This window comes from Lutjanus erythropterus, chromosome 19 (assembly GCF_056507025.1).
Source record: "Lutjanus erythropterus isolate fLutEry1 chromosome 19, fLutEry1.hap2, whole genome shotgun sequence".
NCBI lineage: Eukaryota > Metazoa > Chordata > Actinopteri > Lutjaniformes > Lutjanidae > Lutjanus > Lutjanus erythropterus.
The window spans coordinates 1,504,229-1,516,699 of NC_139335.1; the positions used below are offsets into that span (position 1 = coordinate 1,504,229).

The following is a 12,471-nucleotide window of genomic DNA, read 5'->3' on the forward strand; positions in this document are numbered from 1 at the left end:
GATTTCACCATTTTCATTAAATTTATGGAAGAACATGACATTTTAGGTCCCCGGACTTCCGTATAAAATTGTGCAATTTTGAGTTTTGAGTGATGTGAAACTAAACAAACTTAGGACAAATTCTTTATTATTTGGGTCTTCTTGTAAATTCGGCAGATGTTCTACACAAAGTACTTTCTTTCTTTGTGTAAAAAACATGGAGTCAGTTTGCTGCTACTGATGGACCACTGGTTAACCACAACAACACATTTGGTCTTCGCAAACAGAAACGACGGAGCTACGTGTTTATTTGCATACAGAGCGGTGAAGTTAGATCTGATCACAAGTCTGATGCCAGGTGTGAAGTGACCTTCTCTCAACACCTCCTGCATGGAGGTGTAAAGCATTATAAACACTAAACTTATAAAATATCACATTAACCACTTATAATACTTCATAAAACTTGTTATAAGTTGCCATGCATGATTGTAAATGTTTATTTAGAGCTTTATAAATGTATTTTAATGTCTTATGAAAGTGCATTATGGACATAACCTTCATAGAAAGTGTGACTTCCTGTTCTATGACAGCTTGAACCTGCAGGAGGGTTAGTGTTGTAATTAAAACTAGTTCAAACATGTACAAATACGCGGTTATGAAATCTGGTTAATAAAGCTCGTCCTGGATATAAAATCACTCGAGGTTTGGGAGCACAGCCTGTTTTTGGTTGTGGTTCTACTGACGTTCGTTTTTATGTTTTCCAGTCCAACTGAAGGTAAAATTTCGCTCCGGTCCGGTGTCAAATAAAAAAAACCCACAGAGCAGCTTCGGTTGTTTGTCCTCACAGAGTCTCTCGTGCTCGTTTTCAACATCATGTCCGCTCTGAAAACGTCTCCGTGTTGAGCTCACGTCAAAATAAACCTCTGCACACAAAATGCAAAAAAAGTTCTCCCAAGATGACGGCATGTTCCTGGCATTGGTAAAAGTATAAAAAGTTAAATTTAAAAATAAACCCATCCTAAAACTTTTCTGCATGGCAGACAGTCCGATTAGTGTTCGCAGTCCTAAAAAATATTTAAATAAAATGACCGCAGGTGGAAGTAAAGTGGACCAGGCTGAACCCCCGTCAAGTTTCTGTCATCAGATCAGAACGCTGGACACCGGGACTCTGGTGGACCGGCCGCTTTTCGGTACAACAATCGGCTCGTCATCTGTTAACGGGCAGAAATGAGAAGAAGCTTTTATTTATTCTGCTTCTCCACCAATGAAGACAAGCAAAGAAATTACTCTACTAATTTTCTGAATTACAAAGTGTGTAAAAGAAATATTTGTAATTGAAATGTAATAAATGTAAATGTTTCTATAATAGTTTAGATTACACGAGACAGTTAGTGACGTGTTCAGGACATCCAACCCGTCTCACCTGTAGGGACGTAGTTCTCGGCACGATTGCGGTCTCTTTCGATGAAGAGGGCGGTGGCGAGGAAGAAGCCTCCGCCCACCACGGCCACGAAGGAGCAGAGCAACAGAGAGAGCTGTAGGGAGCGAAACTGCCAGAGGAACGAGTCCGTCTTCCTCAGAGAGTCTGAAACCTGCGGACGAGGACGGAGACAAAGTTTGACTGCAGGGAGAGGACCTGAAACCTGCTGCAGCAAAACTGTAAAACAAAAACCCTCCTGTGCAGAGATTTCTCTGGATCCTCTGAATCTTTTCATGATGTCATGGATCGTAGATGGTGAAATATAGAAATTCTAGAAAAAAAAAGTCTTTCCAGGTCGCCGCTTAAATACCTGATCATGATCTGTTGCTCCTGAACCAACTTTATAGAAATGTGTTGCAGGTATATTTACCAAAAAAAACAGTTAAGTTTATCAGTTTGAACATTAAATATCTTGTCTTTGTGCTGAATAAAAGTAAAAAATGATTTGCAAATCATTCCATACTTTTTTTAAATTTATGTTTTGCACAACATCCCAGCCTTTTTTCTCATCGAGTTTGTACTGAAAAGAAAAAGAAAATAATAAATACATTGCTATATTGTTCTATATTGCTTGTGTGTTTCTGTGTGATGACATACCACTCCTATCAGGTACGGACTCCCTGCGTCTCCCAGTAGATGTGAGATGACGATCTGCAGAGCCTCGGCTGTGGAGCGACGCGTGGGAACCACCACGTACTGACAAACACACAAAGACAGAGACATGAAACCAAACCTGTGTCTCTGCATGACATGAACTAAAGAGGAAAACTTTAAACTGCATTATAAATAACATAAAATCATCCCTTTCCAATAATACATGTTTATTCCACTACTATTATATCACAGTGCTTTAAAACTTTGTCGCCTTCGAAACCGTGAAATTAGTCCTATAAGAGTGTCTTTATCTATGAGACGGTTATATTTAATGTGTCGTATGACATTTCTATGAGGTTTTGTTTTATATCAAAACTGTGATGTGCCAAAGTTTGTCTTATTTTATTATTTTGGAGGAAGAGAAAAGAGAAAAAACAGGATTAGTGGATGATTAAAGTCAGTATGTTGTGATTTTATCCCATCAATTCAAATGTAAACTTTTTAATAACCTTCAGTAACACGTTTCACAAGTTCAGTCTTTTTTGAATCATGTCACCATGCTAGTCAGCTAATGCTAACTTCCTAACGTTAGTCAGGAAGGTTCTACCACTGACAGATAAATGTTCAAATTCACCAGCTGCTCATTCGTAAATCTGGACCTCTTCTATATTTTACCATATTTTAGCTTTTCTCACATTAATTTTCTAACCTACTGGCAGTTAATGCTAATGCAGCTAATGCAGCTAATGCTAGGCATTTATTCCAGTCACAGGTATAAAAGTGAACCTGTCCTTTAACTTAGTGTTTGAATCTTAATGTTAGCATTAGGAAGCTAGCATTAGCTGGCTAACATGGTGAGATTTAAAACGATTTAAAAACTGTATTCAGACAGAACCGTCTAATTTCAAGGTGATGATTTGTTCCAAAGCATGTGATCACGTAGCTGCACAGAAACACAGATGAATTAGCAGGTGATGGAGATGACAGAGGGATTGTGGGATTTCTCACCAGCAGTATGTCAGCCACGATGGCCCAGTTCATCGACAGGAACGTCTCTCCGAGGAAGATGAAGACCTGAGGGGGACAGACAGAAGACACATGACACTCAGAGCTCAACACTGGACATGTGAAGTGTTTAAAGAGAGACGTTTGATCTGAGGAGACGCTGGAGATCGACTCATCACGGCTGAGAACTCACGTATGTGGCGATGGTGCTGGCCTGAGCGAAGACGATGGCGAGGTAGAGGAAAGGAGCCGAGAGGAGCAGACCTGCGGCGCAGACCAGCGGGTCGGCTCTGGGCGTCCTCGTCCTCAGGTGCCGACTGACCTGCACGCCGCTGGCCACGCCCAGCACACCTGTGATGCAGGTGATGGCCCCGAAAATCAGACTGTCAGGAGAGAAACACGGTGTCAGGGCGCTGCTCCGTCTTTCAAATAAACATCAAAATCTGTTTCTCTCCACCGCAGCTTTCTGCATGATGAAGAGGTGCGACTCCTCCAGGAGGCGGAGCAAATAAACCACGTGTGTGTTACCTTTCTGAGGAGGCGCAGTTTCCCTCCACACACGGCGCTCTGTCCCCATTGACGACAGCTGCTCTGAAGAGGAACGTCGGAGCCCAGAGAGCCAGCGAGCCGGTGACAAACGCCACCGCCGTGAAGCCGAAGGTCGACAACACGAAGCTGTAGCTGCAGAGAAAACAGAGACGGAGATCAGTTCAGATCAAAACCTTTACTTTTTTTAAGTATATAGTTCATACTATTGATCAGTCTTGATTGGACAGTAGCAGCTGAAGAGAGACAGTAAAGAGTGGACGGAGAGGGGACGGCACGCTAAGGTCTGTGGGCTGGACTTGAGCTTAGGCTGCTGCAGCAAGGACTCGTGGGACATGGGACCAGGCGAGCTACTGGAGCACCCAAGTGTTCAGCCACTAAATGAATAATCAGTGTATTTTTGAAACCACATTAGTCTACCTGCCTCTTCTTTGTTTTATTTTATTTTGGCTGGTGGCTGCTGCTAAATTTTGGTCCCTACTTGAACGCTGTTGGACACGAGTGACGCTGAACGTACTTCTTGCTCAGAGCCAGCAGGTCCGTCAGCCAGCTGGTCTGGTGCAGGTGGTGCTCCGGTCGAGCTTCGACGGCTCCTCGTTTAGGCTCCTGGACCACGAAGATCAGCAGCAGCACCGCGATCAGTCCCAACCCTGGAGTCACCTGAAGAGAGGACAGACGTCATCCACGAGTTCCACACATATCTGTGTAACAACAACAACATCTAAAAACTTACCCGCAGAGCCCAGTGCCAGTCCTTCGCCAGACTACTGACTTGTGATCCTACGATGTATCCGAGGCCGCTGACAAGAAAAGAAAGATGATAAACTTCCTGTTTGATATTTATAAATGAATAGATTAACTGTTCATGTGCATCAACACATGCAAACAAAATAACATTAACTCCAGGGGTGGGGAGTAATGGATTACATGTAATAAGTAACTATAATCAGCACATGTGACATACGGGTTTCCTTAGAAAAGTGCTTTATTGTGGCAGATCTGGCAGAAGAAAACAGAAACCTTTGCAAAAATGCATTTTATTTGTATTGAAAAGGTTTTGAGATGAGAAAATAAAACTATTTAACTACTGTTTTTTTTCTTCAGGATGACGGCCAATTAAATTTGTAGTATCGAAGGAACGTTATTGGCTCCTCCTCACATGACTGCTGCGGAGCAATCATTGCAATGTGTAGAAATCAGAAGAAATTTCCATGGTTTCATTTGTAAACCTGTACTGACAACAGGTGAGCGAACAGAACTTAAAAATGAGACCTTCCTGACTTTCTCGTTGTCTAGAACAGCCTGTGGACTCATTTCTGTGTAGAGGACTTTGAGTTTTTTTGCAGGAAAATCCAAAGTCAAAGCTAAAGTTACTGCAAGGCATGAGAAAGATCTTAAAGATGATCATGAGACAGATTAGTTAAATTAAAGCACACACAAAATGGAAAAAAAACAACAAAAAAGACATTTTAAAAGCATAAACTGCTCAAGAAAAGTGACTCAAGAGGAAAATAACAGAACGATTAAACCCACCTGCCGACAGGAATAGCAAAATAAAAAATGGAGAGCATATTTGTCCTTTTTCCCTTCACGTAGAGGTCAGCGATGATGGTGGGAGCGATGGTGGAGTAACTGGCCTCTCCGACTCCGACCAGACCTCGAGTCAACAGCAGGACCCAGAAACGCTGCGAGGCGACGAGAATTTTAACTTTCTAACATGTTTTTTTTTTTTTTTAACTGGTTTCCTGTCACTGTTCAGTGTTTATATCACTACACAACATGTGACTCACTTCTCTGGGCGTGTAGGAGCTGGCGAGGGTCACCAACGACCAGAATGTGATGCCCAGACTCATGATGAGCTTCCTGTTGTACCTGTCGCCCAGGTAACCAAAGACCGGAGCCAGGAACATGTAGCTGCAGATGAACACTGGAGGGAAACAAACACAGAACTGGGTCCAGAGTGTCTCTTTCCAGTGCCGACCGGAGACATTTTTTAAAAATACTTTCTAGGATCTATAAAAAAAGTCTTCTTACCTGTTTGCAGTAAACCAGACGTCCCATCATCAATCTGAAAATAGTGCTCTATGTCTGTGAGAACACCTGAAGGAGCCAAAACAGTCAAGTCATTTTACTTCTCGGGTAACAAGCACAAACATTTTAACAGGAACGTGTGATGACTGCTGCGATTACACGATTAGGTGATTTAAAATTCATCACATGCCAGTATAGGAAGCAGTTTAAGTATATGCGATATTTAAAATATTTTCTCACCACTTTACTTTCTGATGGAAAACCATCATTAAATAAGCCAAGTATCTTTTTCTCACACAGGAGTTGTTGGTCTACCATTATTGATTGTTACTGATATTGACAGCAGAACACCAGAACACCAGTAAACCTGCTGCTTCTCCAAACTGGAGGCGTGTCGACCTCCATCTGCTGTTTTTTTTAAATGTTTTACCTGCTAATTCTGATTTTCTTTCTAAGGCTGATGTGACCAAACCAGACTGACGTGATGCAACAGTTTGCTGTAGTGACTCTGCAGAAGCAGGAGTTAAACAGGTCTGGGAGAAAGTTTGTTTATTCTTTAGTCAGAACAGGAGGTGAGATTTATCTGACAGTCTGCTGCAGACCAACATGAACCTGAAGGACCAGAAAGTTCACTGTTGTTTGCTAACACTGTCAGCTGCTGCATCGACTGTCTCGGTTCTCTCTGTCCTGTTCGTGGACTCCATCAGCTGTGCCGTTCAGTATGACTCACAACGCCACTTCAAATAACAGAACTATCCCTTTAAAACATCTGATCACAAAAACACGTCTCATATTCAGACAAGTGCTGTAAAAAAAAAAAGGAGCATTTACAAAACAAATCTTTTTTTTATAGCTTTCAACTTCAGTAACTGATGTAATTTTCAGCTTCAAGTTTATTCTGGTTGAAGTGTTACTGGATTATAAATTAAAATCAAAAAATTTAATTATATATAGTTTAATAAAAAGGTCCATGTTGGTACTTTTGGCTGAAAAGATTAAAATTTGTCATATATGCAGAATAAAGTTTTCAACAGTACAATCAAAACAATTGATATTTATTAGGTTTAAATCAAGCTTGTCTATCAAGTTTTTTTGTTTTTTGTTTAATTTGTATACTAATAATTGATGAATCATTAAAGGGATAAAAAAGGCACGTTTTTCATCTTTCTTCCCATCCATTTTCATTTTTTTCCTCGATTTATGTTTAAGTTTTCTTATTCAACAAATTGCTCTTATTAAATTTCTAATCCATGAAATTCTTGGCAGCAATTAATCGATTAATGATTGATCAGTAATGAAAAATGTCCAGCGCAGTTTTTCAAAATCCAAAGTGATGTCTTTAAAAATCTTGTTCTGTCGGTCTAAACCTCCAAAACACTCAGTTTAATAATATAACATCATATAATAAACAGAGAAGCTGAAAACAGTTTCTGCGATTTTGCATGAAAAAATATTCTACACTTTAATCAATATCCAAAGTTTAAGTTAAATTACAGTTTAATTTTAATTTAATTTCTTTTTTCTTACCACTTTCACTGTCGACCAAGTGAGTTTCCAGATTTATTTGCCTGACCAAACATTTCACTCGCCCTGAACCAGCGGGTAATCCTGACTGTCGAGACCTGAAAATAATATTTCCACTGATTGTTGGTTTCCTGGAGTATCATTAAATATTAAAGCTAAATCTGATGACATCCCAGTAATCGGTGAAGGTGGCTTCTGATTGGCTGTGGTGATGCTCAGGTGTTGTACTGTACCTGCCACAGTGAACCTGTCCATGTAGTTGAGCAGGTTGATGTAACAGAGGATGAGGACGGTCAGCAGCGCTCGCACTGTGGACACACCGCTGGCTGACTCCTCCTGCGGCCGCTGCCCATCCGCCGCCGCCCCGCCCTGCTCCTCCGTGCCCTCTGCCTCGCTGTCATCAGAGAAGAAGGGCGCAGAGTCCGACGTGGGCTCGCCCAGAGACATGGCCGCCGCTGAGGAGGGGGATCAATAAACACAACTATTATTCATTAAAATACTAATTTATATATTGTTTGTTTGTTTTTTTAAGCAACAAAAGGTTACCTCAAAGTTAAGTTTTATTACCAACAATTTCATATATTCATTAAAAGAGTACTAGCTTTTGATAGCAGCAAGCTCAGCTCGCTGTTACTATGGAAACGGGTCGCAGGAGCACAGGAGCTGCACCGATTGGGTGACCGTATATGTGTTTTTAATCACGGGTGAGGGTCGGGTCGCGGGGCTTATATTCACGATTCTGGGCGGGTGCAGATTTGACTTTGAGAAAGTTGCGGGTAACGGGTCGGTTCAGGATCTCAGCTTTGCAGATGCAGGCGGGTTTGCAAAGCTCTTTCATTTCCCTGTTTATGTTCTTTTCACTGTATTTTGATGATATATTTTATACTTTTACTCCACTACATTTGTCTGACAGCTTTAGTCACTAGTTACTTTGCAAATTACAAATTTTCATATCCATTGTGTTTTAAATGTAGTTATTCAAAAGATAAAAAAAAAAATAAAACAAACTGTAAGGAAATGTTATTGGACCAAACAGTGGGAACAGCTGGAAAATCCTGTTTGTCCTGCTGGTACCAACTCAGCCTGATGATGTGTGACACTGAACACTCAGAGGGTTGACAATCATAATAACGTGAAAATAAAAAAAATTCACCTCCCCTTGAAAGTTTGGATGTTTTCAGAATCAAAAATACTTTATTGATCCTCAGACGGAAAATGTTTGCATTACTTTGCACCCATTCAAAATTGGAAGTATATATAAGCATATAGAAAATATGAGAATAGAAATAGAAATCCTAAGTATGTAAAAAAAAAATATGAAACATATGTGCATTATACTACTATATACCACAATTAGGGCTGCAACTAACAATTATTTTCATTATGCAATGATCTGACAATTATTTTCTCGATTATTCAATTATTAATCGATTAGTGGTTTGTTGTTTTCTGAAGCCCAAACTGACGTCCTCAAATGTCTTTTTATATAAAAAACAGAAAGATGTTCAGTTTACTGTCAGAGAGGAGTAAAGCAAACACAACATATTGACATGCTGATTAATTTACTTAATGATTACGATCAACAAACAATATAGAAAAAATTGAAATAATACATGTAAAAATATGTAAGTATAATGGTCCACATGTGTTGCTGCAGAACTACAGACTGACAGTGGATTTTAAAGGCTGATAGCATAATGACAGTTTGGAGCAGGAAAAAACAGATAGACGATTAATCAGCCGATGTAAAGAAAACTGTTGACGAGGAATGATTTTTATAACTTGAGCTAATATTTTCCCTGCATGCAGAACGATAAACTGAATAATCAGTCGGATCATCGAATCAAAGTAGATTCACTGTAATTTTTTAAATGATTCCCAGCCGTTCTGGTGCAGCAACAAGCCTGGGACAAAATCATTTTTTAATATAAAACTTCAAACTGTTTCAGCAACATGAATCTTCAGTGGGACACTGACTGCAGAAAACCATCGCCCTGACACTACAACAACAACCCCACCCTCTGTTCTGTACATGCTGCTTCCACATTAAAAGCTCATAAATGCATTAAAGTTAAGAACGACTTCCCAGCTCAGGAAATGGGACCAACTGAGGAGCACATGAATGCAACATTACATGAAACTGATCAATATAAAAAGACCCTTAACTTCCTGTAGCATCTAAGTCCATCATCACCATCTGTTCGACAAAAAATGAACATAGTTAACCTTTAAAAAAAGTTCAGAATGTGAAAACTTTAATGTGTGGTGCTGCTGAAGAGATTCAGAGTGGAGAGGTGAAGATCCGGAGCTGCAGAAGAGGAAGAGGCAGCGAAAGGAGAAGCCGTGATGGACATGACAGAGTGAAACTGCAGTCAGTCATGTGATCACTCCCATATTTGCTTCAGTGCAGGAATAATTTTTGTTGACATCAGGACAAAGACGCTGATGTGGTGAACAACATCCCTGTAGATTGTTGTGTATTGTCTCAAAATGAAACGTCTTTTTGTTAACCAAACAAAAGAATCTGACGTAAAGAACTTGACCTACATCATCGAAATTGATCCGTCTCTTTGATCCTCTTCTACATCTCACTCACATTAATATGAGATCTGTCCTGGTGAAACCTTTACATGGTTACAAACTGAGCACACAGAATAACAGCACAGTTCCTCTAAAGCTGGAAACTTCCTCTGAGATGCTGAGGGGGGAAAGTATCTAACTTTCCAACTTTATCAGCTGTTAATGATCTACGTCTGACTTGTTCCTCTCAGTATATTGATAACGCTCTGAAGGTCAATATGCGAAGGAGAAAATTACTCAGAGCAGCTCACTGTGAATTAGGGCTATGAAATATTTAACTGCAATTATTTTGACTGATATTGCAATTACAATATGATTTGTGATATTAGAGAGAAAAATATGATAATCTCATTTTCATTAAAAAGCATATTAAAATGATTATGGCGTGTTATTTTTTCAGGGATCTGTACCAAACAGAGATGTTTCCTGAAATCTAGGAAATGATGTGTAGATCAGAGCACAATATTTCATTTAAAATGGTACTTTGACAAGTTCTCCTTTAACAACAACATATTGCGCATCCTGCGTTTTGAAAATTGCCCAATACCACATTGTGATTTTGATAAAACTTCAATAAATTGTACAGCCCTAGTTTGGACTGTCAGTCAGACAAAACAAGACATGTGAAAATATTGTGTCACTTTCCCAGACATCAGACAGACATAAGACCAAATAATCAATCAATCCATTGATCTAGAAAGTAGCAAATACATTAATCATTGCAGGCTTTGCCCTTACGCTCAGACAACATTGATGTTGTGATAATACACTGATATGTTAATTCATTTACATGACTGTTTAAAACCAAGCTAAATTCTGATTAATGACTGTTGTAAAGGTTTAAAACACTTCATGTCATCTTGAAATGTTTTTTTCACCATGCATTTATAATGAGAGACTATAATGACTAAATAAAATTACTGACTGATCCTTCTTTGACTAACACAGAGAGCAGACAGACACTCCAGAGGTGCACTGCATGTAAAGAGAGACCCACTCAATTGTCTTGAACTTCGTCCCTTTTGTCAAACACCTCTCATTGATCAGAGAGCTATCAGTAACTGATCAAACAGATGCCCACTAATCCAGAGGACTCAGACTGCTTCTCCTCAAACTGACTCACAGCCTCACGCGGTGTCAGCGCACGAGAAAATAATAAGCTGCCACTGCTAAAAATACCAACAGCTTGCCTGCAAGTTGGATGCCACTCCGAACTCCATTCACAATTTGGACAGTTTTATACACTTCGCGTTGCAAAAAAATCTACGGTTCCTTTATGACGGCTGACAATAGACTTCAGACATTTAAAGGGGTCTTTGATAAATTCGGCAGATATGTTAGATAAAAGCACTAACACGGAGAGACCGATACTCCAAACTCCATTCAGATTTCTTGGCGGTTTTTCTATAAAACACCCTTTTATAGCTATATATGCTGTGATATATGACATAACACATTTAATGGATCCTCTGATAAATTCAGAAACAAAGGTAAGAAAGACTGTTTAGCAAAAGCATTGAATAACTGGCCCGGAGAGAACGGCTATCCAGACTCCATTCAGAATTTTGTCAGTTTTAAGTCTATTTCGTTGCGACAAATGTAACATTAGTTTCTAACAGCTGACGTATGATACAGGACATTCCAAAGGCTCTTCTGGAAAATTCGGCAGTCAAGTTGAATACTTCCCCAAATGCATTTTGGCTTAGAGAGAATGTCACTCCAGGTTCCATGTAGGGTCCTCTGTCAGTTCAGTGTACCCTGCTTTACAGCAAACCTTTAAACAATTAAGATGTGTCATTCAGAGAGTCAAAACGTATTAATAAATTCGGCAACTAGTTGGGTTAAGTAAGACGTTTTCTCTTCTTTGTGGTAAGTAAATGCCTCAAACGTTACAGATAACGAAAGCAACACTAAATTCGCAGTTTTTTGAATGGAGTTCGGCGTGATGTTATCCGGCTAACTACAAGGGAACCGAGTTCAAATATTTAGTTTCATGAGCCTTTATGAGGTAACATTTACATTGCAGTTTTATTTTTTTGTAAGTCTAGCGGTCCGTTGTCCCTGTGTCTCGTGTTGAGCCGGTAGTCGTTAACAGTTAGCGGTTATCAGCCTGTTGTTTACCTCGGAGGATGAGTCAGGGCTGACGCTTCTTTTCTTCTTTCTGCCGCCTCTCCACGATGTTCCTCTTCACACACACAGCTGTTAATGGTGCTCGAAACCCATTCTGGTGTTTTACAATAAAAACTTGTCCCGTGAACACAGTTTACCGGGACAGCACAGGATAAAACTAAATGTTTACTTCAGGACACTTCACAGACACTGTTCCCGCACCGCCGCCATGTTGGATCCGATCAAACTTCCGCTTTGCAGCTCACGTGACCCTCTTATCGGAGTCACATGACAAAATCAATACAATAAACTTATCGGTGGATGTTTCAGTAACTATTGATTTACTGTTACAGCGGTGGAAAACAAACGAGTACTACAGTACAAGTACAGTTTTATGAAGTATTTAAATATTTTATTTTATTTTTGTATTTATCTCTACTACATTAATATGACAGATATAGTTGCATTTCACTTTAAAACTTAAATAAAAATCTAAATATATATTTTAAAAATATATTTATAAAAATACAAATCTGATGCACTATTATAGATTAAAGTTCCCAATATTATATTATAAAGTGTTTAAAATTAATCTTGACCAACTAGAACAGGGCTCTGCAGGC

At 39.6% G+C, this 12,471-nt stretch overlaps 1 protein-coding gene across 1 annotated transcript; it reads right to left on the bottom strand.

The window, feature by feature from the left end:
* Window positions 1–460: 460 nt before the first annotated feature.
* spns1 (SPNS lysolipid transporter 1, lysophospholipid) lies at window positions 461–12,096 on the bottom strand. The gene is made up of 13 exons (XM_084744221.1): window positions 11,861–12,096; window positions 7,393–7,614; window positions 5,639–5,704; window positions 5,395–5,531; window positions 5,138–5,289; window positions 4,338–4,404; window positions 4,122–4,264; window positions 3,587–3,739; window positions 3,252–3,441; window positions 3,062–3,127; window positions 2,057–2,155; window positions 1,403–1,571; window positions 461–1,190 (listed from the first exon to the last, which is right to left on the bottom strand). Exons 2-13 carry the CDS (start codon window positions 7,604–7,606, stop codon window positions 1,120–1,122), a joined length of 1,527 nt encoding a protein of 508 aa, XP_084600347.1. The 5' UTR covers window positions 7,607–7,614; window positions 11,861–12,096; the 3' UTR covers window positions 461–1,119.
* Between the last annotated feature and the right edge of the window lie 375 nt (window positions 12,097–12,471).

Coding starts and splice junctions, on each gene's coding strand:
- spns1 (XM_084744221.1), bottom strand. CDS start 7,606: ATGTCTCTGGGCGAGCCCACGTCGGACTCTGCGCCCTTCTTCTCTGAT. Junction 4,265..4,337: donor ACTGGCACTGGGCTCTGCGG/GTAAGTTTTTAG, acceptor TCCTCTCTTCAG/GTGACTCCAGGGTTGGGACT. Junction 3,442..3,586: donor AACTGCGCCTCCTCAGAAAG/GTAACACACACG, acceptor CTCTCCTGACAG/TCTGATTTTCGGGGCCATCA.